Raw genomic sequence first — 26342 nt, 5'->3', positions numbered from 1 at the left:
TTTCCTTTGTAGTTTGTTTGTTGTGTATACTTGATTTAACAGTCTTCAGAACCCTAAAATGTTTTGCTTTTTTTCCTTTCAAAGTGCGTAAGGTGGATGCAATACAAGAATCTTGCATTCTAAATAAAGACCTTACACTACCAGCTTTTCACCTTTTCAGATTAGCTTAAAAAGAACAAAGCACTCAACTCTATGGAGAGGATGAGGGGTCCTTTTATGAGTGGGCTTGTTTTAAAAACAGTTATCAAGCATATGCACTAGCAGTCTTTGATGGTAGTAGCTAAAGCCAAATTGGAAAAGGAGTTGATACCCTTACTGCCTTTAAGGACTAAATTTGAAATTCCAGCCAGAAGAAAATGAGGGCTTCTTAGGTTGAACAAGGGCTGGAGAGCAGTCTGTTGGCTACACAGCAAGCTATGTAATCCAGGGGAAAGGTTGACCATCTGTACAAATAGATGAGGAAGCTTAACTCTACACTGGGGAGTCGAAACACTTCTTGAATATGATATTGGTGAACTCAAGAAATGACTTCTGCCTCCTCAACTACTGCTGTGTGGCAGCCTATTGCAATTGCTTTTCTTCGCTGTGCCTTACAAGCATTGAATTGCATACAAAACGTGGTTTTTGATCCTCATTTGGGTAGATCCCAGGCATGGTGATTAGAATACTTGCTCTTCGAAATACCTGTTTAATTTTGGTCTTGTAGTTAAAGGGCTGGGTTGACCACTTTGTAGCTTAGCCATATCAGGAGCTTGGTGTTTGTTCAGACAACGTATTAGCATGAAGAGCACAGTTAGTAGAAGCAGCTGTTATCTTCTAGGGCTTCCCTGGTGCAGTTACTTGAAAGGACAGAGGGTCTGTTTTCCTCCCACAAGAAAACAAAGCTGGACCTCCCCTCCCTGAACAGAAGGGTCCTGCTGCCAGCTGAAAGGAAGCACATGCCAGCTGTGCAAATCTGTCCATACAATGCTGCCAGCAATTTCTTTCCCTTTCCAGCCCGTAGGGTTATCTGATGCCATACACTCCCTCTGCATGCCCATTTCTAATTCAGGTCTCTTGTGCTTGGGAATGTTTAAGTAAACTTTCATGTGCCAGCTCCCATATAACGCTGGTGCTGCTTAAGAATCCAGCACTGCACTATTTTAATACCAAAATTGTGACCAGAGTGATGCAACGTGTAACTGTCTTTTCTGTGGCATGAGTATTGAAACTCTGGGTTTGTATGGTGGACGCTGAGGGACCTGTTCTTCAGGGATGCTGTTGGGGTTGATGGCATGCCCATGCTGTGGGAGTTGCATCTTGGATAGAGTTCCCTTCCAGTGACTTTCTTAACACAGCCTCATTTAAGGGCATTGGCATGCACAGAAGTCTCATCTTGGAGAGAAAGCTTGTCTTTCTGTGGTGTTGTTTTGTCTGTTGTTAAAGCAAAATAAATTAAAATTTACATGACCAGTCGCTGTTTCCAAAGGTGAGAAAGCTGCTGTGAGACTACAGCTTCACATTAAGCATAAAGAGCAAGAGTTTTATGGTGTAGTCCCTGCAATTACCAGTGAGACGTGCTCCCTGGACGTTGCTAGTGAATGCAGCAAGGAGTGAAGTGCTTGTGCTGTTCCAACCACTCGTTCTTAATGAGTTGTTGTTAGTGTCGAGTCCCCTTAGAGCTGAGTTTGGTTGAGCAGAGAATCTCCTCTGTTATTTTTCAAGAGTTTGTTTTTTTTAGTCCTGGATGTATGCCTTTGCATTCAGCGGGTGACGCTTCCTTCATGAAGCAGCACTGCTTGTGGTGATACCTTACCATCTCTCCACTGATCTCCAAACTTTGCTTTATGAATGCAAAACAGGTTCAAGTAGGGCTAATCAAAGTCTCTCTCAGGCAGCTGTCCCTATGCTGTCAGCTGGACGCTACATTGCACTTTTTTTACTAAAGAGTGTTGGTGCTTTTTATTCTGACGTCTGTCAACCTACTTAATGGGGCACTAAGGAACACTCCCTTTTTTTTATTACTTCTTGCTGCTAACCTGAAGAAAAGAGGCAATAGCTCTTTCTTGCAGATATTATCTGGGTTTTTTAATACTTTTTTTCCGGCATTAGATCCTTGTTGAAATTTCTAGGATTGTTGCCCTGTTCTGTTGCAAGTCCCGAGGACTTCCACAGTTTGTTAGTCTAGCAGCTAGAATAGCAAACACAAAATGAGCTTTCTGGTTTCTTGTTGATCTAGTCTCCTCGGTTACTTGACTTACTTCCCAATCTGCACCTAGGCTATTGATTTAACATTGGCTATCTCTGTTCTTTTTGTCTGCCGCACCTTCATCTTGAACGCTTATGTTTCCTCCTGTGCTGTTTCAGTGTTTTGCCATGCTGAAGATGAAGCATCGTTCTTGCTGGTGGTAGGGAGGATTTCTAGGTGCATGGCAGCGTGGGTGCTGGCAGAGCCTGTGTGTAGTTTATCCAAGCAGGTCAGTGGGTCAGTGAATATCTGAACATATAAATGATGCTGTTAACATTATTTTCAACTTCCAGCATATGGAAGCTGGATCTTTCAGAAAGATCAAATGCACAGAAGCAAATGTTAGCCTGTGTACCAGTGTGTAAGGCAGTGCTGCCTGTGTGAGTCCACAGTCCCTCCCTGTACTTCTGTGGTTCTTTCCTCTGCATAAAAAGGTGGGAGATACAGATCTTATGTTTCTTCTCAAGAACTGCCTGTTCATTGTCTAGTTTTCAAACACCACCTTCAGCTCAGTTGTTCTATGTTACTGCTGCTATGGCAAACCATGATGCTATTTGCAGATTAACATGGAGGTGGGTGGGGTGTATCTTGACTATTTGATATGCAAAGTACCTCCTTTTGTGAATGTGTGATACTTACCCTGATGATGTTTACTGATAAATCTGAAGTTAGATGACAGAAGGAAACAGCCTAATTTCTGAAGTATAATAAATGTCAATTCTTTATTTAATTAAACTTGTGCAGTGTTACTATACAAGCACTCTTTAGACTTTCTGAAGTTAGAAAAAAAGATATAGAGGAGAAAAAGTGGTTACTCTGAAATTTCCTTTGTATTAGCTTTTGCTGCTAAAAAAGTAGGATTCAAGCTATGGATGTTGATAATTGTGTGCTTTTACCAAAGCACAAGATTCTTGCTATTACTTGTAATCAAGAACTTTTCCAAAGGATGTATCAAAATCTGCAGCCTGCGTTCTGCTAGCTAAGAGGCTGAGAAATGAGCCTTTTAGGGATGCTGCAATTTTATTACTTTCTTGCATTTTAATAGCAGCCCCTGAAGAGGAAGAATTAGTATTTATGGGCTGTGCCTGTAGGTCTGTGTTGTGATGACATCCTGCTGTCTGGTTTTGTTTCTTTCGAGAGCCTCTTTAAACAAAACTATCAACCCCTTTCCTTTGTACCCTTCAGCAGTGTATACTGATGTTTTTGTGTAGAGGCTCTACTCGCTATAGGTGTTGCTAGTTGGTACTTTGTGTTCCCAGTAACTGATGTGTTCAGGGTACTTTTGCTTAACGCTTTGAAACGCAGCATTTCAATTTACAATTGATGTTGTGGCTCCAAAAATGCATTAGTAACTTTCTAATCTGTACTGTTAATTCTTGACAAGAAAAGGATTTCATGCGAGACTTCTGTTTGGTTTGGTGTTTTCTCTTTTTAACTAGGTGTATGTGATACCTACCCTTTTGAACTTGTTGGCAGGCAGACTCATTATTCAATTGTTAGTCTGTTAAACAAGACTTAAGGAGAGGAAAGCCTCTTAGTGTAATGGATTGTGTAATAACTCAGTGAAACTCGGTCTAATATGGTTATCAATAGAGAGTAGGGGTGAAGTGTCTGCTAGAGCTCACTGAATGAGCTGGAGCTTAAAGCTTACCACCAGTTGTGAAGATTTCTTGTCACGAAGTGGGTTGGTTCTTTTTTTTTTAAAGAAAAAGGTGAGGTTTTTCTGAGCATGCTGTTTGCTTTAAAGTGAAAGCTAGACATGCATGCATGCCCAGCGGCGCTTCTGGCTGAATGAACATGTTGATACTATTTACTTCTCTGTATGTTTAGCTCTTCTCACTCTTGATACTGGATGTTCCACTCCCAGGTAGTCCAACAACCATCAGGAAGCATTGTAAAGCAAGTATCCACACTCCCACAACCCTCAACGCTGACCCTACAGACATCTGCTGAGAAGAGGATGCCGCTGAATACACTTGTTCAAACTAACCAGTTTCCTGCAGGTAAAGGGGAACATTTTTGATGCGGGAGAGGACTGCTGAGGTCTAGAAATAAGTGCAGGCTGTTGGTGGATGGTGGGAATGTAAGAAGGTGGTTGTCTGTCGGGAGCAACCAGCTCTGTGTGTAAGTTGAACATCTTTACTGTCTGCTTGGAGTTCTGATGAGAACTCAGTGCTGTGTCTACTTCTGGCACCTGTTAAAAGCATTTGTACTTGTTAAAGTATTGTAAGCTCCTTGCAGTTTTCACTAAAACCTTTCATTGGTCAGCACAGAGGAGGGTGTTCACTGAGAGCGTGTAGGATTTTTGGCCGTACAGAACTTGTAGAATGTAAGAGTCTAGAGTATCTGGTTTTCAAATGGACCTAATGAGTTGTTATTGAGTCTGCAGTAGCCTTTGCTAGAAGTATGAACTGATTAAACAGTTTTCTTAGCATTTTGTTTTCAACTATGGTGTGTTCTTTGTTTTGTTTTAGGTTCCATTCTAAAACAAATTACCCTGCCAGGAAATAAAATTCTGTCACTTCAAGCATCTCCTGTTCAGAAAGCTAAAATAAAAGAGAATAGAACAACATCCTTCAGGTAAAAATAAACAATAGCAGAAGTTTACTATAGGAAGGAACAAAAGAAACAGACAGCAAGCGTAGAGGTGGGAGCAGAGCCCAAATAAAAGCAACTTTCTTTAGAAACTTGTTTATGATAGGTGTTTTTCACTAATTGGCAAGGGGGAACCTAAAATTTTTGACCTCATAGCAGATGTTAATTACTCTTAATATAAGAAAACTGTCCTGATGAAGTTGGATTTTCATCACAAGAGTGTAATTATATAAACAGTGTGCATTAATATGTATCAATTTTTTTCACTCATAGGGGAGGCATATTGATCCTCATCCTATGAGTACTATTAGCTAATCTAAAGCAAAGTTACCTTGTATTAAAAGCTCTCCATAGGATTAAAGCAGATATAACCTCTGTTTCTTACAGGTGGACAGATAGCAGTGAAGTGTTATTTGGACTGGCTGTTAACCTGTCTAAAGCTCTATGCTATATTTCAAAATCTTTTATTAGCTTCTATTACAAGCTTTTTCCTGTATGTAGAGGTGAAAGTCTTTTACTACACCTCTAGTTATGGCTTCTGGCTTATTCTCTAGGCCTTTAGATTACAAGAATGCTTAAAGCTTTTTAGTTCTGGTAACTGATTAACTTTTCAAAAGCAGAAATTATTCTTGTAGCTCCGAAATGTAATGTTGGAACAGAGGTATGGGCTATTATTGGTCTTCGGACTTTAAGGCAAGCCTGAAGTTGCTCTTCCAGGGATAAAAGCAGACATGACCGTTGTCTTGTTGACCAGTTGACTTCTCATCTCCTGAAAGCTACAGTTTTGTGTGCACTGTTACAGACAGAGAGCTGTTGTTGTGTACACCGAACACTTAAAAAACTAGTAGCCAGAATTTGAAATTAAAAGCTGCTGTTAAAGCAATAGCTCTGTTCAGCTGCCTCCAGCTCTTATGAAATATACTTCAGAGTATAATTTGGGATGTAATTTTGGGTAGTAATGTTTGAAAAAGAAATCACTTCATAAACATAACTAAAAAAACCCAACAAAACAAACCACCAAAATCAACAAACAAACTCCCACCAAAAAAACTAGAAACAATTTTTTTCTGTGATCTTCCAATTAGAATATATCAACTGTCTGACATGAAAAAGTTTTGAATTCTTCACGTTCCTTCCTTGAAATGTTAAATTGTTAGTGTAGGACAAACTCTGCTTTTACAGTGTGATCCTAGATGGGTTTCTGTTCTTGCTTTTGGATTATGATTTTCAAAGTAACTTAAGTTCATGAGAATTCAGATTTGAAATCTCTCACTCACCTTAAACTTTTCTAGTAAATCTCTTGAATCTGAAGAATGTATCTCTCTGGATACAACCCTGGTGCTTCTCCTTTTCACTGATATAGCCAAACTTTTTGACCTGAAAAACTACATGTGAGAATCTTTGTATATCTGAACCTGGACAGCGTGTACCTGAACTTCTGGCTTCCCTAGGTCAAGTATCTGTGTTCTCCAAGCAGGTCTAGCACCACATAGCATTACTCTGGCCTGGGCAGTAGACATTCCTTGCTCTCTTCAGTCCTGACTTCTATTATTCCCACCACAGCTGTTCTTTGACTTGTGATCCATCAACTGGCTGATCATTTGTGAGGCAGAGAGAAGCACCATGGCCCCCTTTCAGGTTTTGTGATGAGATTCGTAGTGGGCTGGGAGCATATCTTGTAAGTGATGTGACTACACCTGACACTTCAAACTGTGGCTTCTCATTGTGGTATGCCATCAAGCCTGACTCCCTTTGCTACTGTGTGAGTAGGTTAGATTAGGATTCAGGAATGTAATACTCACCAAGCTGTACTTAATAAGCTGCAGTTTGACCTTGTCTGCTCTTTAATGGGCTGGTCTGGTTGCTTGAGATAAGCAGTAGAAAAAATGGTGATACTCACCCCCCAATTAAAAAAAAAAAAAGTCTTCTAGAAATGAGAAGATTTCAGCTAGGCATGAGCACCCTGGCACTTGATTGTCCCATGGCATGTATTGTAAAGGGAAGTCTGTTTTAAAAGCATCAAGATTTTTTATAAACTGTTCTACATTTTTCTGTAAAGTATGTGCTAGAGCACCCTGGAAAACATAAGACATGTATTTACATCATCAAATATTTTTTTACATCTGTTCTATTTGAGTTGTTCTCCAAAGCACATATAACTCTGACTTGTGCATTTTGTCTGGAAGGCATCAGTGATCTCCACTAGCAGACAAACAGGAGTGAGACAGCAGAGGGGAGAACATGTGGGCAGCTGCCTCTCCTGCCCCACAGTGGTGGGGAGCGCTGGTGGTTCTTGCTCTACTGGAATTGTTCTGTCCCACGTAGTTGTCTGTGATGGTGCACAGAGGTTTGGGTTAAGTGCGCCTTTCTAGTTTTCCCTTTAACTGTTGTATAAATGGAGTAAATATTCAGAAGACGACACGTGCATTGATGAAACACCAGAGGGTGCCACAGACTCACTTTTCAGCTGATAGAGGCAAATTCATAGATGTGAGGTACATCAGCATTGCTTGGGCTTCTTTTCCAGTGGAATATTCAGTATAAATGTCAAGCCTGACTTCATGCAGGGTAATGCTCAGAACTCTGTGTTCTGTTTTCCCCCTTGTACTGATAAGCTTAAAGCACCGGAGACTTGTAACAGCTGGGAAAGTTTTTTTCTTGTTGATTTCTGGATGTGATGTGATCAAATGCAAAAAGCATTAAAGGAAGTGGTATAGAAGAGGGACTTTACAGAGGGATTGCTGAAAATAAAAGCAAGTCCATATCCAATAGAAATATCTGCATATATACTCTTGAATATTCTAATTTTATCACTTTAGTAGAATGATTTTTATAGCTTACTCAAAGTACATGGTAACTTCCTTAAAATGATTGAGGTTTGTTTGAACAGCAAGGAAAAAAGAAGAGTAAAAAGCAGAAAATGCAGCTTCTGAAACTTACAGTAATCTTTAGTGAGCAATACTTCTAAAGAAATGTAATGATGTAATGTAACTTCTTTGGGTGAAGGAAAATAAGTGCAGCAGTGTTTTCATAGGTGCAAATTAATCTTCCATCAAGGCTAGTGACTTGGTGGCTTAATGCGAACTTATGTCCCACAGTGATGAAGTTAGAATTGGTCCTTAAAAACAGTAGAGATGTCTACATGCATATAAGCTCTTGTATGCATGTATGCACAAGACTGTGTGCATGGAAATATTAAAGAAAATATTTATTAAAAAACAAAGAGAACTGAAACTTGTGTATGTGGAAAGGTGGATAGATATATAGTATAGAAGTTTACCTCCTTCTTGCTTGAGTATTTGGAGTGCGTGGCCAGATTAAAAGGTAAAATGATTTACTGAAACTGCATGCTATACAGGTTCCAGCATCTGCAGCTCTGATAGCTTGTGTGGCATGTTCTTGGTGCTAGTTGTGCTGATTTTGCAGTCTCCTTTATTAGCAGATCCGTGGCAGTCACTGCACTTTGGCTGGATTCTTGTCTCTGCCACCAGCAAAGACTTCTCTGTAGTGGTCATTAAGAAGAGGAAACTGGAGTGTACTTGTGAAGATCAGTTAGCACTCAATTAGCATACAGTGAAGCTTCATTTACTTCTTGAAAGATCAGGGTCTCAGTTAGACTGATAGAGCATGAGTATATGCTTGGAACTGCTCAGCTGCTGGTTGTGAAGGGGTAGGAGGAGGGAAGAGGTCCTGGCAGCGGTGACTTACAATTCAGCTTTGAATTGTAACTGTGGTCACTTAACCATTCTGACAATACTGGGGTTTAACACTTTCCTTAGCACGATGGATTTGGGGCACAAGCCTAGTCAGGAAGCTATATCTAGTTAGGCTTAATGAAGCTGTCTTGAGAATCCATTGGGTCCCCCTTTCCTCGAACAAATCACATAGAAACTCCTAGCCATGAGGGCACAGAAATGAATGGCGGGAGGAGTAGCGGAAGGCTGGACTCATTTCCTAGCCAGGCTTCTCTCTAGAAGTTTGTGGGAAAAGAGTTACGCTACAAAAACCTATCGAAGCCCAAAGGAGAAAAAGCATCTATAGTCTAAGAAAAAAATCCCGCAACTTTCTTGTGTCTTTTGAGTATTGCTCAAACTCAACCCATGTTCTAATAACTTCATTTTCTACCTGCTGTCAGGCAGAAGACAGCCTCCAAGAGATCCCATTTCACCTAAGAATGGCAAGTTTCTGACTAACCCCTTGTTCAAGAGTTATGTAGGCCACACAGTATTTTCTGAAGAACTTTATCAAACCTTGCCAGAGAATACTTTTCAGGAGGAGTGAGTGTGTGGTTTTTGTTTTTCTTTTCTTTTGTTTTCCAAATCAAAAGACCTTTGGATTGAGTAGTTCCACCTGTCTGTATTAATAATGCTGGCTTGCGTCAGTTCTAAACCCTTGAAGCTACTGTTAGAGCCTTTGTCACTTTGTGAAGCAAAAAAAGCTTTCTTTTGATGATCTAAACTTAATCGAAAATAACTTGGGTATTTTCATTGCTAAAGTCTTGCAAAAACTTTTCCCATATGAAATTCATTCAGTATTTTATCTAAAATGATTAAAAAAAAAAAAAAAGAAAAAAGCTGAGGCTTACAAGCTATTTGCTTAACACGAGCTTTGCCATGATTACAGCTAGCCTTAGTTCTATTAGCCCTATTATTAGAGGTCTGCTGCTGTTCTTCAGAAGCATAGCATCCTCCCTGCTATGCACTTAAGTACTGTATGGTAGGACTGAGTCAAAGGGTAAGGTCTGGTTGGTTCTGTATACCACTGACAAGGAGCATTTTTATCTTAATTTTTAAGGGAACACACTAAAAGAAAAGATCAGGTTTGTGCTAATACGCTTGTGCTGTAAGCTTCAGTTTGTAGGGTGGGCATCTCAGAAAATAAGCTTGTTGGTATGTTCAATGAGTCAGTATTCAACTTTATTCATCACTTGATTCTACCTGGTGAATTAAAGTTTTAGAACAAATTTCGGGCTGTGAGAGTGGTGGTGCAGGGTGGGGGGCTTGTGGGGACTTTTAATCCAACTTTACCTCAATCCTTGGTTTCTGAGCTTGCTTCAGTTTCATGTAAAGGATTTGCATGCCTAGCAACTGAGTATTAATCAGGCTAACCTTTGAGAGGCACGTCACTGAAGTGTGAAAGGTCTTGGGAGCCGCCTGTCCCTGTCCACGGCCACGCTAAACATCTATTGTATAGGAGTAGCCTCCAAGATACGTGAATGTTTGTTGATAGTTAGGAGGCTTTTTGTTTGTATCCATTTTGAACCAAGCATAAAATGTTGATTTTCTCTTTAGCAGAGATGAAGATGACATAAATGATGTGACTTCTATGGCTGGGGTCAATCTCAACGAGGAGAATGCGTGCATTTTGGCAACAAACTCGGAGCTTGTTGGTACAGTGATCCGCTCTTGTGCAGATGAACCTTTTCTCTCATCGGAAGCACTTCAGAAGAAGATCTTGAACATAGGTGAGAACAAAGCATACGTAATATGTATGTACATGTGTAGTATTTCCTTGCCTGTTCCATCAGCCAGCCTCCAATCTTTGAAGAAGGAGCTGGAGCTATTAAGATCTGCCCTCTCAATTCATGTGTTTCTACCAAACTATACTGAGTTTTTAAATCCCCTTCTGGGAAACAACTGTTTTCTGCTTTTTACGTGGAAATAGTCTGAAGCACAACCAGAAAAAAGAAATTGGTGCCACTTTTACATGTGAGAACTGAGCAACTTTGAAGTTAATGGAACACAAAACGACCATATAGATGCTAGTGTCAAATCAAACACTTAAGCGTGCTTTGCTATTTCTGCACCTTCTAACTTGATGCATTACACTGACTTTGCTAACAACTTTTGCATTCCTCAGCCTGTTCAGATACATGTACTCTATTGACCAACGTTACAGATCCTGCCCATGTGATTAGGAAGAAGTTTCAAAGTGCCAATATGTACAGGGCAGACCTTTGTTTATGACTCCTTCTATGGAAAAATCTTTCATTAATTTTATGCAAAAAATGTTAAAGCTGTTTGTATTAGTGGATAATACTGGGGAATGTATGTTGAATGGCTGAGACTAAACTGTAATAGGAAGTTTTTAGAGTATGTATCATCTCGGCTGTTAGTTTCTGAGCAAAATAATAACTGTTGCTTAGCAATGTTGTATTATGTCAGAGCAGGGAGCATGCATTTGTATAGCACCACGCTGATTGGTACCACTGCTGTGTACAGCAAACTGGATGAACATTGCTCAACTCCTTGCTCCTGCTCTCTGCCTGGTAGCTTGCCATACTGGAACAGTGAGTTTTACCGCTGAGTGTTCAGGAAAGCCTGCAGTTGGTACGTGCAGTCATAATTCTGTCACAGTCGTTTAACTACGTGATTGCAAAGTCTTTCTACACACCACTTGTTCTTAGTCCAAACTAAGCAGCTAGCCCGTGACAGGAGTGTAACCTGCAAATGCTATCTGCTACCTCAGTACAGCCCACACCAGTTAGCCAGATGTGCCATCTGAGCTGTGTGGGGCATTGTTGAGTGAAGTAAGTGCTGCGCTACTAGTGGAAAAGGGAAAATACACATTGAAACTGGTGCCTAGAAGCTTTTCTCAACATTCAGTAGACGGTTAACCAGTCATCCATGGAAAGTAGATATAAGGAGAAAAAAAAAGACCTCGACAAAAATATAAAGAGAAAGGACTTATTCTACAATAAGTATCTGGTTTGGGGTGTGAAGACAATTCATCAGAAGATGGAAAATACAATTCTGGCTGTTTCATGACTGGCATGGTAGCCGTTCCATGTTATTATAATAATAAATATTATGCATGTTGTAAATGAAAAGTGTTTTGATTGCAAGGAAAGGAATACTGTCAGGGAGTACAGCAATTCAGAAAAGGAACCCTTCTGCTCTTGAACCTAGCCCTCTTTGGTTTAGGAAGTGTGTGTGGAAGGAGGTGTTGCGTTTTGGAGGGAATTTGGTTTATCTTTAAGTTGATGTTTCAATATTCTGATCGTATAGTGGGAAACTGCTGAGAAAGTGGTGAAAGGTACTTCAGCAAAATGAGCTTTGCAGGCAGCTATGGTACGGGCCAATGCTTATTGGCCAAGATAGAACAGCGGGAATACTTTGCTTGTATCTGGGAAAACATTGTAGATTCTCCCTGTCTTGTGAGATTGTTACTCTTTTTCAGTTAAAGTAGCAAAGGCAAATTAAACAGGTGATTAGGTTTTGTTTCCAGTGTACTGTTTATCCATTCTTAACGCTCCACTTGGCAATAAATACCAAAATAGGTTTTTGAAGCCATGCTGTATATTGAATCATAAAGTATTACAGCTGCTGTAAATGCAGTGAGGGGCAAGGAAAAGCACTTCTGATGGGTATGGCGTGTGAAACTGCTGCCTGCCGTGCCTACCAGGGCAAAGTTGCTGCCATCCAGGTGTCTTGACAGAGTTGCGTTGAGCGATTGATGGTGTCAACCATGGGAAGGCTTCCCTCATCAGCAGCCCGCAGCCACAGGAAGGTTGCAAAGGTGATGCCCAGCTCTGGGCACAGGGCCGGGACAGATTTGCTTGGAGCTGTCGCCAGCCTCGGTCGCAGCTGCTGAAATGCAGAGAGGCGGCAGCAGCCTGGGAGAAAAGGTTGAAGGTGATGGCATGATGACCCTGGCCGGACTTGATGTATGTTGTCCGAGCTGCTGCCGTGGGACAATGGGGTCGGTCTGCCCTGTACTGGTCGGTCGAGGCAGGTGAGAGGATCCCATGTGCTCGGAGTGTGCTGCAAAAACCATCCCTGCTCATTGAATAAATGTCATGAGTTGTTAACAAGCACGGTGTCAAGTAGGGCAAAATGTAATTCTCTATTTTTTTTTTAATTACTGGAATTAACAGAATATGGCACTAATTTCTACAGCTACCGCTTCTCCCCCTCCCCGAACATGAAGCTTGATTTGTGTTCTTATTAACTTTGTCCTATAAATGACCTTGCAAGGAGAGTGGTTCTGGAGGCTAAGTGAAACAATGTCTATATTTTCTGAAGCTCCAGGCTAAGTTTTATTAATGTAATGTCTAAGATCTTTGAAGTTGTGACTTTACCAGGAAAATCATAATCTCCAAACCTTTATTCATAATGGGTATGACTTCCAGGGGGAACAGAATACCTGCTGTGCTAATTATTTCAATTATCAGCTACTACTAAAACACGTAATGGATTTTCTCTGCTTCCACAGGTAAAAGGCATGACATTATGGAACTTAACTCTGATGTTGTGAACTTGATCTCCCACGCTACACAGGAGAGATTACGAGGGCTCCTAGAAAAACTGACTGTAATTGCTCAACACAGAGTATCAACCCACAAGGTAAAGGAAATCATTAAGCAAGTTTTGCACCAAAGTTTTCCTGCTTTGCAGCCTTGAAGGTAAAACCTCTTCCAAGTATAGGTACATCATATGCAATATGTGCATTTTCCGTATCTACCAAAGGCTGATTTTGTTTTAACTGTTTATAGCCTCTAACTATTTGTTACGTTTTCCAATGTACTTGTTGGGTAGGTGCTCTTAAAACCCAGCATGAGAGTAAATGCACGTGTTTCTCCTCTTCCATAGAAGCGGTGGCTGTTATACAAAATCTGTCTTGCATGGTAGATGTAAAGCTATTTTTGAATGCTCTTGGTGGTCGGGTTGATTTGGGGGCTTGTGTTTGCTTTACGCATTTACTGTTGGTAGAACTGCAGTATTGGCTCAGTAAAAACCCTTGGGAAACTGAACGGAGTATTTTATTTTTAGAAAGTTCTTCATGTGAAGGCAGACACCCCTTTGATCTTAAAGTTCCTGGAACTTTTTTTCTGCCAGTGCTACTTAAGATTCTCTCCCCTCCCTCTTGTATATTAGCTCCATTCAATATAAAGTACATTGGGTTCCAGTGAGCCAGTATCCTTGAAGATGCCTGTATGGTACAAATGGGAAGCAATAACTTCCTAGAGGCCAAAATAGCTCTTTTGAGGCCTTTTTTATCGTTCAATAATAAGATATTAACCCTTAATTTTTTCAGTATCAAGCTGCTTTAGAAAAAAATTCGAAGTTAGGAGCAGATGTATCTATCAACTCCTAAATTCTTGTTTGTTTGGGTTTTCTTTTTACAGGAACTTTATACTTAATGAAATTTAATGAGAAGCTAACTGATGGGATAGGAGTTATTTTTGTGCTGAATGCTTTTTATAGGCTTTTAAGCACTGGAGAAGCAATAATAAAGACCAGGAACTATTTGGAAACTTCCAAATATTTATAGTGATGTCTGGAGTAGTTGGAGTATGCTCTTCCTTGCCAGAAGAAGATGCAGTAGAAAGAAAAAATCAATACAGAAAAAGTATAGAGTTTTTAAATGAGAATTCTTTAGAAATCTGCACATGTTCTGTGTTGTCTCTCCAAAGTGGGAAATCCAGTAGGGTTCATGAGCAAAAGTGAGATGGAGGCTGAAGTCCTCAGTAACCAGTCAGAGTTAGTGTCTTGCAGACAGAGGAATGTGTGCGGACAGTGGGCTTGATAGGGCTGATTTTTCCTTCTCATCGAACTAAAGCAATGGAAAAACTGATAGGTTTTTGTCTGATTGAATTTCCGAAGCAATGATAAGATTTTAAGGCTACAATAAGCTTGCTTTCTTTTCCTCTTTTCTCAAAAACAACACAAACAAACAAACAAAGTAATGGGCATAATAACCCTGGAGGCACAGGTACCCTTCTTCGTTAGGAAGATGGTATTACATTACAGAGGAGTGTCCTACAGGGTTGTGTTTGTGAGTAATATTACTGTGAGAGTTGCTGACAGACTTTTAGAAATCTAAGTTCAAGACCAGAACACTACAGGGTTTTGGACCCCTGTTATGTATTTATATATGCATTTACACAGCCCTGTATTCCATCTCCCTAGTGCTTGCCCCATCCTCTTTTCCCTCTAGGCTATTGATAGGCATTGGTTTAAGGGGTGAGCTCTAAATGTAGCGGAGGAGTGAGCACTCTTGGATGTGAAAACAGCCAGCCTCCTCCTACCCACCTCATGCTGCCATCAAACTGCAGAGTGCAGAAGTAACTTATCAGAAGCTTTTCTGTTATTAACTTGGTTTAGGGGTTGACTGTATAAAAGCCAAAGCTATATAGGTTCCCGCATAGTAGCTGAGCCTCTGCAACTCCCTCGTTCCTGCTCTGTCCTCAGCAAGGCTGTTCAACATGACTTAAACTGTTCAGATTTCATGGGAGAACTGGTCTTTGTGGGATTCTTCCAACTTCTTTCCTGGTGGACTGGAGTGCAGCTTATATGGAGAAAAACTGAATCTAAGTTGCTTCATCATAACAGTAATGGCTACAAATTATGAACAGGTATACAATAAAATGTCTTCTGCCTGAGCAATTCAGTGCTAAATTATCACAGAGAACAAATTTATTGAGTAGGACAAAATATAACCACAGGTGTTCCTCTTCTAAAAAGGCCTGAAATAAGATATCTTAAAACAGTTGTTGAGCTGAAATGCTGTTATGAACGTACTCATTTTTTGTCCCATCTAAGCTCATGGTAGGGCATTGGGGTGCTTCTGGTTGAGAGGCTTGTGTTCCTGATTGGCGTAGAGTCTTGAATTTGACTTCAAAAAACTAAGTATCTAACTCCAAATTTGGGCATTCCAAAGCAAAACACTTCTAAACTTTGGAAAAAATAATCTTCTAGTAATATGACTTTCTTCTTTGTCCCTTTAAAAGGATTGCAACATGGTGGTGTATTATAAACTGCTGCTTCAAAAGAAATTGTGCTAATGTACTGAGACTGACTCGAAGTAGTGTATGTTTTGTGGGGAGCAGTGAAAAAAATAATCTTGAGCAGTAACAGAAGAAGGAGGAAAGGCTCATTGGACTTTTTTTGCAGAGCCACAGACTCTGCTTGGGAATAAAAGTCTCCTTGGTTGCAACACATGGTGTGGTCTGAGCCGCAGTTGGTGATCCATGATAATGTGGTGGCTCATTGAAAAGGAACAAACTTAATACCAGAAGAGTGATTGATTTCATGCTCTGGCTGGGTTGTGAGAATTCAGATTGGGAGACAATGGTGCCCCACCAGAAGACTTTCACTTTCCTCCCAGCTTTTAAAAGTATGTGAATGGGTGTAGTAAGAAAAGTCTGAGTGTCGTGTGTTTGAAAATTAAAAATTTAGCAACGGAAGTCACTGATAGTCCATAAACTTAAAATATACACTTGCCTAAAATATAGCTGCAAAATATTTTGTGCTTATTCCGGAACAGTTGTCTCAAGGTTGCTTCATTAAAGTGTGAGATTGGAGTAGGGTAGAAAGAAGGGTTGCTGAAAGTATATGGTGTGTTTGACTTGTAAAAGCCCACGGATAAATTTCTCAGGAAAAGACAAGTTCACAAAGTCACAGGGAAAGAAGATGACTCTAGGACGTGCATTAAAGAGTGGTACAAACAGGTGGTACAGACATGCCTCATCTAGAATGAGCTCCCTGCTTTGTTTTGCCTAATGCCCTCTGGCCAACGCATGGCTTAAATAGCCTGTCTTTGGAAGAGCAGACTAGTAAAAACAAACTTTTCATTGCCAGTTGACCACGTTTTAGATGTAAAGTAAAAGGAAACTTGGTGAACTAAGTAAAACTAAATTCAGACTTTCCAGTGAGGGCAAAAATAGTATGAAAGATAAACTACTGATTGTTATTTTTTTAGACCAAAAGGATTGTAGTCTTGTTTCAATGCATGAGTGTCCAGTTATTGTTGGAACTATTCATTAGTATTCACTGGCCCAGCTTTGCACAGGGGGCTAGACCAGATGATTTGCACTTCTATGACTTGAGAGCATCCACTGAGGCAAAAATATATATTCCTAAAGCTATGATAAACCATATATAGTTTATGTCATTTTCCCCCTCCCCAAGATTCATTATAATTACTTGTAAACCACCCCTCTGCTCCATAAAACTTCTTTTTGGAAATATCAGATGAGGCTTATTTCAAATTCTGGGTTAAATGGCTGAAACTAGAACACCAAAGACTGGAAACTTAAAATGTCAAATTTTATTTTTTCTTTACCCTTTTTATTTAAAGGGGAAAGAATATGATAATGTGATGTTCTACTGCTTTACAATTTCTTTTTTTTTTTCTTTTCCCTTCTTAACCTGTCCAGAAGACAGTCTTGTACATATGTTTACAGGTTATAAAGTTGCTGTTTAAAACAAAGTTTTAGCCTTTAGACTTAAAAACTTTATTGTTGTTATAGTCAATATAGACTAGACGTTGTTAATGTCACTTGTTCAATAACTCTTACTAATCACAGACGCCAGGGAACATGCTTCAATGGAGAGGAGATGTGTAAATGACTACCTACCACTGAAGTCTTTCTAAAACAGCCTACACTTTTCAGCTTTGAAAAAATAGCATTGTTCTTTTCAGGTTGTTCCCATTGGGTTTATTAGCTCTAGCGGTGTTTATAAAAGTCTGGTCGTCTATAACAAACTTCTCTTTCCAGGGGAGTGATAGGTACATCGTATCTAGCGATACCAGAGCACAGCTGAGATTTCTTGAAAAGCTTGATCACCTAGAAAAGCAGAGAAAGGATGAAGAGGAACGTGAAATGTTGCTTCGAGCAGCCAAGGTAAGAACTTCACTTCTTCCTTTCCAAGGAAGTAGTGGTGTCCTTTAGACTGGTGAACATCTTCAAGTTTCTCCTATTTCTGCTTTAACTGTAGTAACCATTAACCCTGTAACTGGAAATCCATAATGTTTAGGATAGCTTAGGCCATACAGAAAAGGATTTTGGCTTTTTACGTTCTTTAAAGAAAAATCATGGGAGTTCTTTCAAATGTGTGGTGGGGTGAACTCTTCCTTTGAGATTATTCCTATTGGTCAAAATGAAATAAAAAAAGTATTCACATAGCTGTAAACATCCTTCCTGGCTCTATTTCTGGCTCTGAAATTGGTATGTCTTTCTCCATATCTGTGTATGGCACTACTTGAAAATATGGGCTCACTGTTCTTGTTCAAACTGGAGCCTGGTGAAATCCACTGCCCTGATGGATGTATTTGTTTTCTGTAGTCAGATCAGAGGACTAGCCTTGGAGCTAGTACCCTAGCATCTGCAAACCCCTGATGGAGCTACTCTTCTTCCCTCTTCCCTCCCCTCAAGAACAGGAGCAAAAATAAATAAATCAGTAGATGTTGCTCCATCTGATGTGACTTGATCATCTTCTGTTTGGTGGGTGGGATTTTTTGGTTGGGTGGTTTTTTTGGGGTGGTTTTTTTTTTATTTCAAGCTGAATTCTGGAGCCCCTTGGGTTTAAGCCTAATCTAGGCTTGAAAGAATTGTGTTGTACTTGCACGAGTACGACTCCCTTTCTTTCCTATACTTCCTGTCCTTTTTAAGTGTCTGCTGCTGACATGAACAACATCATGCCTAGACTGGACCTGACTGACAGTGTTAGCATCATTTTCAGCTTAATCTTGCTTCAGGCTAGAGCAGAGGCAGCCGGCCCAGATGAGGAGGGGGGTTGTGCGTATGTGCGTGGAGGGGGAGGGAAGCCAGTCTGGATTGAGGCATTCACCCCTGGAGCTAAATCTTTCAATCACCAGAGAAAATTGTCATTTATTAAATATTTAACGGATATGATGGTGTTTGGATGCCAGTAATTTCTATTCAATCTTTTTCCTCTTCCTTTGGTAGAGCCGTTCCAATAAAGAAGATCCAGAGCAACTGCGGTTAAAGCAGAAAGCGAAAGAGGTAGGACTTTCCAGTTACCATGCTTGCCTTTGTGTGTTGAGAGAAGGTTGGCAGCCCTGTCCTGGCAATTAGGTCAGGGTTTATTTTGCTGCTGCATACCATTTGCAGAGGCCTTGGGGAAGGACAGGAACTGCCACAGGCAAGGGCAGTGCTTCAAATGAGGTCAATGAATTATGAGCTCTCTTTTTTAACATTTTATTTTTGTAGTTTTAGTCCTGTCTAGAAACGGTCCTTTGTAAACTGTAGCAGTACACTTTGTAGGAATATAATGTGGGATTAGAAGAAGGAAAAAAAAAAAAAGAAACTTTGAGATTTAGCATCTGGGACTGTACAATAGGCTACATTTTTCCAGGGTAATTGTTCGTTTTGTAAATCTGATACTGCTTATAATTCTTTGGCTGGGAGGCGGTACTGGGATTTAGTTTTAAATGGAAAACGCCTCTGGCTTTTAATTTTCTGGGCCCAGCAGTTTTCTGTTCTGGAATGGAGCCCTTGTTTCACACAGTTCATGTTTAGCTGCAGGGGTTTTAGTTTATAGCTTAGACTGGTTAAGCTTTTACTCCCAGAGGCCTCTGCATAGCAACTGTAGAAATCAACAAATAAGTTCATTTATGTCTGCAGCCTCCTCTCAGTAGCTGACTTTTTACATTTCCCAATATCCATTTCCTGACTTTTCTAGCCTGAGAGAAAAAAGCTCCACTAATTGGAGCTTATTTTAATTGAGCCTTAATATTGGATCTCACTGGAGTTGCCCCCAGAGCTACTGGGAACAGAATGAAATGAAAGTACCTAAGGTTGAAGATGTGTGTGCGTGTGTATGTGTGTGTGAAATTTTTCACTTGACCTACAGATTCTTTTCCCTGCTGAATAAATCATCAAGCCTGTTCACATTTCTGATTAAGGATCTGACAGCAGACGATAATAAAGACAATTGAGGTGTGAGACGTGTGATACAGAGCTGAAGAAATTGGTTTCTATAGTTACTTGACTGATTTCATGCAATTTTTAAGGATCTTTGTGCTAAATGAGAGTGATTTTCTGAGCAACCTTTTTCCTTAACTGTGCCTCTTGAACTATGAAATTTGTTGTTGCTTAACATTGCTGCACTTGGCTCCTAGGTGCCAGCAGCAGCAGCAGGTTATTTATGAATGCTTTAAAGGCCCTTATTGTTTGGATTAATGTAGGAGCCCAGGCAAAACAAATGAAAATCCAGTAAAATAGTATTAGAATCAATGCTCTGGATTTGCGCCATAGTAGAAGAAATTTGTAAAATAAGAGGAGAGAAGGAACTTGCTTTACTATCTATCTTCTAATTCTTTCTTTCTGCTTATAACTCTTTCTTCATGCTTACAATCTGTGAGTACAAAGTTGCCCTAAAGCCCTTCCAGGTTTGCCTCTAGTGCCGCCAGGATCAGCAATCAGTGGGTGATGCTAATTTGTCTTGTTTTGTAGGTAGCTTTACCTCTGCATCATCTGGTCTTTTCTAGAGGTTCTTTTTTTTTAATATAACACTGCAAAGCGATTCATTTATGCAGCTTCTTTTCTCTTTTTCTCTGAACAATAATGTGTAGGATTTTGAAAAATATTCTGTGATTTGGATATTTAGAACAGAAAGAAGTTAGGTATGTGGTTTGGATCTTTTTTTAGATTGGTTGGTATTGTTAATGAGATTTCTTTTTAAAAGTGGCATATAGGTGTACAAAAAAGGAGCCAACAGAGCGAAGAAGGAGTCTTAATTTTAGTTCTTGGTGTTCACCCACTTCTGTGTATCTTATCTTGTGCCAGACTAACACAGCCTTCATCGCATTTGTCCTGCATATTTCTCCATGCTGTGCTGCTCCCAGAGTGATGGTCTGTGACTGCTTCACCAAGAGGAGATGTGCCTCTTGGGACAACGCAGATCTTTGTGTTGGTATTGCCTTGCCCTCTGTCCTGCTGCTTTGTTCTCCGGAGAACGAGGCAGCCAGAACTTCCCCAGGCTTCCTGTGCCGCACGGGAAACCCACCTTCTGTGCCAGGGTGCTTTCTTATCTGTGAGACCGTCTCAAGCTTGAGTGGAAATGAGCCCAAATGCAGCTGGTCAGTTTTGTCACTTTATTGACAGTTTGGAGATAAATGGTCAGCACACATTTGCATTAAAAAATGCAAACGTGAGTAGAGCTGGAATAAGAGAAAAATAAAAATCGACCAATATCCCAAGGCTGAAACTGGTAACACAGAAGCACAGTGTGTACTGGGTTGAAAGCCTGAAAAGGCTCACCATTGTCTGTCTGTCTTGTTGTGTTGTGAGTGTAGCCTGCTCCTAAGAAACCACACTTGGGAAATTTGGTACCTCTGTCAGCTGAAAACAGATCCTTTCCAGGACACTCTGGTTGAGTATCCACTGGAAAGCCTGATCTGATCTACTTAAAGTTCTTTAAGAATGAATATGGCCCTTCTTTCCTTAAAACTGTCTTTTATGTGTTGATGGTGACCCCTGGGAGAAGGGAGATGGTGTGGGGTAATGGCACTGGAGCATGTTCTAAAGCAATGTTTCCCAAAATGCAGAGTGTACATCCTAACAATGAATACTTATAAATCCAGGATGTGCTGTCATCCAGCAGCTGGAGGCAACATCTTCACATTGCTGGAAGTACATCCAGAGACTCAGCAGTGGATTCTTTTATCCAAAAGGCTATACATAATTGCCGTGACCTTTTCATCCCTTTTTGCATGACCTATTACCTCAAACTTCCCCTGTGCTAAGTCATTTACTTTCCTATATTCTTAGTCTATGAATTAAGTCTTTATTTACTTCCCCCTTTACCTGTTTTCAGCAGATTTTAATACCTACAGAAAGTGTGCATTCCTTCTCAGACAGCTAGAAGGCTTGCCCCAAGCTCCTCCTTTTGTGCACTCAAGAATTTTGTCCTTGCTTACCTCATGGGCCAGCTCTTTTGCAAAGGCATTCTCAAAGTCTGGGTGAATTACCCCTGCTTTTCATTCAGCCTTATCTGCCACTGCAAGCTGAGAGGATACAGTCCTTGCATTGTCCCTGATGCTTGCACTTTTAAACCATTACTTTTTTTTTGTTGCTTTCTGCTATTTCCTGTTCTACTTTCAACTATACTTCCAGTAACAAAGAAAATGTTTAGTAGGAGCAATTCTTTTAGCCTTATTTTATAGTTTATCTCTGGCTTCATCCCTTTTCTGAAATGAACTTACTTAAACTGAGTAGGTGTAGGATACTGTCAAATGCGCAAGTGTGCCATATGAACAGTGCATCCCAGAAGACCTGTAAAAATGTCAGCATTAAGCAGTGTGTACTGTAAATTTAAATATAAACCCTGATCTTTTGTACTTCTGTCTCTCATCCTCAAAAGTGAATGTGCTTGTAGCAGGGCTTCCGAAAGCTTAAGGCTGAGGCTGGGCAAACCTTTTGGATTGTACGTGTGCAAGATTGCTGCTTGGGGTGGAGCAGGTGAGCGGGTATCGTATTGATAGCATCTTTGCTTATTCCGTGGTAGCTACCTTCATCTCTGCTCTTACTTTGTGGCACCTTGCGGCATCTATCAGTTGATAAAGGTGAGCAGCCGCATCTTGAACTAGGGGAAGGAGTGTGTGGAGCACCTGATGGACAGCAGATCTTGCCTGCCCCATTCCTCCTGCTTCTTCCAGCAGCTCTGCTCACATATGACTGCACAGGTCTTCCCAGTCCTTTGTTACTGCCTGCTTGATGCACTTGTGCATTTTACTGTTACAGTTTTGACACAGATGTCATAAGACGGTAGCAGATGAGATGTTGAGAATGTTCAATACCTTTAGTATCAACTGGGAGGAAAATAGCAAACCCTAGGGTTTTTTATAGAAACAAAAACATTGGAAAAAAAAGTCTGTATGATTCCAGAGAGTTCCTGGGTGCTATAGAGTAGTGACTGAAATTTAGTTGTTCTGTAGTATCTTTTTTTCAAAAATAATCTTTTTTTTTTTTTTTCTCTATTTCATGTGTCCGCCCTAACACTCTGCCTTATTTCCTCTCACATCCTCAGATAACAAGTAACTGTATCCTGATTCTTTGTCTACTTCTCTCCCTACTGTCTCCAACCCACATTTTCTAGCTGTTTGTTTCTTTTTTTCCCCACACCTCTTGTGCTGCTTCTGTATTTAGTCTTCTGGACCTACTGGTTCAAATTCTTTAAGACCACTCTTGTGGCAGGGGAAAAAGAAACTCCCTAGTTAACCATAATCTCTCAAAAAAGCAAATATGATGCTGTGAGCAAAGTAAGATCTCATCGCGATCAATTGGCTTTTATGAGCCTTCAGTGGCATCCTGAGAGCTTCTGCTTAATTATCTGATTTATATATTATCTTTATTGTTCCATAGTGTTTCTTACCTGCTTCTGCGTGTTTTTAAAAAGAAGCATGATTATTGAACAGACACAAATTTTGTTACCTGCAGTGTAGCCCTACTCATCAGAGATTCAGTGTGTTATGAGTCTTGCAGAAAGTCAGGGAAGAAATCCTCTTGGTGTTTAGAAGGAGCATAAGAAAAGAGGAGCTGAGATACTGTGTCGGATACCCTGAAACCAGCTGGCTTGGAAGATGATAGTAACTACCTTTAGTGAAAACCAGACAGAGAGCGAGCTTGATGCTGGATGCTAGACACCCAGGAACTTCTCTGGGCTTCCAAGTAAGGCAAGCTGATGAGACTGCACAGGTGAAAGCGTGCATGCTCCAGGTGTTATAGAATAACAGACATGCATCAATAATTGTTAAGCAAAACAAAGAAAACTCTTGTAAAGGGAAGTACACACTGCAGAAAATCTTAACAAGAATGGGCAAAAGCAGGAGTCAAGAAGTCAATGCATCCTGGACTTTTTTCTTAAATTTTGTGAGGACCTAGTTGCTTATATATTAGAGAATGTCAAATATCAACTGGAGAAATTTTTTTTTTTTTTTTTTCTTTTGGTAGCTTACTTCATGGCTATCCTGGAAAAAAATGCTGTTTTCTGAAACGTCTTATTGCACCCTTTAGTTCTAGTCAGATGAGGCATCTGGTCTTGGCGGACACAGCCATGGTAGGGGCTGTTCTGCCACTGAAGCGTGTATGTGGAATATTAACCTAGAAGAATCCTACAGTGTTACATACAGGCCTGTTATAAGTTAGGACTGTATAGCAAACCAGTGCATGTGTATTCTGCCTTTCTGCTGTTAAATCTAAATTACAACAGAGGGAAAAGTCAGTGGAAAGTAATTGTATGGCTAATTAAAACAATTTGAAAGGAAGCAATTGCAAGAAGAGAAATTGCATTATAGGCAAGAGGAGAGGATGATAAATGTTTAAATATGCAGCCTTTAAATGTCAGTTTTCCTCAGAGAATGTCCCCCATATGAGAAGTCTGCTATTCAGCTGCATTCAACCTGTAGGGCAGAAAATTTTGTATAGGAAAGGTAGGGGCTGGAGGCAGTAATGCTCATTGAGCTTTATGACAACCAGTGTGAGAGGCTTGGGATTGAAACCAGATTTTTAAGGTTTATTTTTCATTTTCGTCACAAGTTCCTTAAAATGCTTAAAGGGAATGCAAAAAAATTAGAGTTCTTTTTTTCCAAAGACAATGAAGGGAGAAGCAACTGGTAACAGTAGAAAACTTTCAAAGCACTAAATGGAGGACACAATGAAACTCAGTGAAACTTTGAAAAAAATGGTCAGAAAAAAGACTGGATAGAAAGAAGACAGAAACATCAATTTGGTGGGATAAGTGGCCCCGCTTAAAAGATACCTCAATATTTAGGTTTTTTTTGAAATGCCTGGTAAAGGGTAATAGTAATTACCCGTATAGGTGTTCAGGTTCCTTTTTCACTGATGCAAGCTAGAAGAAAGTAAACGTTGATATTTGATCACAGTTGACTTACTTTGAATTTTAATATTCATTATTGTTTAATTTCTTTATTGTGGAAGCTGAAAGAATTGGATGCTTCTGCCTCTTTTGTACGCTTATATTCCTTGCTTTTTTCCCCCCGCAAGTCTTACACAAATTCTTGTTCATCTCCTTTAGTGCTTTTATTACTCCTGATGTACTTATTGCTGGATAGCACACATAACCCTTAGGCATACATTAACTTGTCTTCAGCCTTCCCTGGTTTCCTTTCCTGCCAATTCTTCTGTTACTTTAAATATTTATTCAGTCTGTCCCATACTCTGTCAGCCTACGATGTCATATGTGAAGACATACCTACTTTTTGCTTGATATTAAACCAAATATGCTTTTTAGTCTTTCCCTTATATTAATTATAAGCAAGTCCAGAATCGTGGTGTTTAGCTTCCCCATCTGTCTTCCTAGCATTTCTTCTGAGCTCATGTACATCCATATGACTGTATTTATTTGTTATTGCATTGCCAAGACTATTTTGCGTTGGTTTTTTTTTTCGCTAAACATAAGTTCCTAGCACTTAAATCTGAGAAGTGGAGAAAATAAATCTCTCTCCATTTGTTTCCTAGTACTTTTACATATTGAAGCTCCTGCAGCAGTGGGCAGTTGGTATGAATGTCTTGAGGTGCATGTCATCTGCCAGCATCATGCTGGACAAGTGCCACCTGTTTGGCTTTTCTTTAACCTCAGACCTGTTGCTGCTCTGTGAGCCCTGGCTAATACAGTTGCTTAATTTCTCGTCTCTACCTATAAAGAAATCTTCACCGGTAAAACCATTCTTGAGGATCTAGAGAGTAAAGGTTTCATGTGCTTTGTCTTCTCTGAAAGCTTGTATCAAATACCTTGTTCTGCTTTGGGTACTTTGTGATGAGACACGAGACATGAGGGGTTTCGTTACTCCTGTTCAAAGGTGAACGTGTATTCGGCAAGGTAGCTCTTCCATTTCCCTGCTTTGATAATACAGCCACCTGCTGCTGCACACATGATGGGTTAGCTGGTGCGAATTAGTTGACTTTATTTGTGGTAGAGTATACTTTTTCCTTTCTTCAGTTATATTTAAGGGATTCTTCCTTGCAGTGTTTAGAGAAAGTCTTGCGAGATTTGCATAACTTGAATTATTGGAGCTCTGATAATGCTAACAACCACATATCATGTACTTCGTAACTGAAAGGGTTTAAAGCCAATTTTTAGTATTGCTTTAAAAAAAAAGTCTCAGCATCTCATAGCTGAAGTACTTTTTCTTATGCAACTTGAAATTTAATTTTTAATATTAAAATGCCACAAAAATGTCATTGGTGTAGTAGTAAAAATAGACTTTGCATATTTTCTGAAATGTAGAGTAGGAGACATAAGTGAGATAGAATTTCTGTGAACAGGAAAAGAAATATTTCACTCAGTAGAGGATTGAGTGAAGAACAGAGAGGTCAATTTTAAAACCTTTCATTTTGTGTGATTACAGCCATGCTGCAAATGCCATTTCACTATAAGGGAGGACTTTAAAACATACCTGACTTCTTGATTTGTGCTCCAGGTCAGATTAACTAAAATGGTTATTGTGTCACCCTAGAGATTCCTGCTTGCTGCAAGACCAGACTTTAAACCCTATTTTTATTATTAAAAAGGCCAGCAGCAACAAAGACTATTTTACAAGTTCTGAGACGTTTTCATAGCAATTCAATCTTTATACACAGGTTTTTAGAACTCTTTGTACTGCAATTCTTAGTGTATGTAAAAATCAGAAAGGGGGGAGAAGGAGCGTGAACGTGCATTTGCCTCTTGCCTGGAGACTGTCCCCTCTCAATGCCCTTCTTGAGGAATGAATTTTGAGCAGAACATGTGTTGGACTCCTGTGTCGTGGTGGA

The 26342-nt window shown here is 40.0% G+C and overlaps 1 protein-coding gene across 3 annotated transcripts in view; it reads left to right on the top strand.

The window, feature by feature from the left end:
* The window catches only part of TAF4B (TATA-box binding protein associated factor 4b), a 73299-nt gene that overhangs the window by 28718 nt on the left and 18239 nt on the right, over window positions 1-26342 (top strand). For 2 of the 3 annotated variants that reach the window (XM_075744208.1, XM_075744206.1), the window contains 6 exons: window positions 4095-4230; window positions 4702-4807; window positions 10114-10286; window positions 13037-13167; window positions 17325-17450; window positions 18516-18572. In XM_075744208.1, the coding sequence (XP_075600323.1) occupies window positions 4095-4230; window positions 4702-4807; window positions 10114-10286; window positions 13037-13167; window positions 17325-17450; window positions 18516-18572 (729 nt within the window). The remainder of the gene's footprint in view (window positions 1-4094; window positions 4231-4701; window positions 4808-10113; window positions 10287-13036; window positions 13168-17324; window positions 17451-18515; window positions 18573-26342) is intronic. The other variant, XM_075744207.1, reaches the window with a different exon arrangement.

This window comes from Balearica regulorum, chromosome 2 (genome assembly GCF_011004875.1).
Source record: "Balearica regulorum gibbericeps isolate bBalReg1 chromosome 2, bBalReg1.pri, whole genome shotgun sequence".
NCBI lineage: Eukaryota > Metazoa > Chordata > Aves > Gruiformes > Gruidae > Balearica > Balearica regulorum.
The sequence above is the reverse complement of the archived record's forward strand: the minus strand, read 5'-3'. Positions and strand labels throughout refer to the sequence as shown.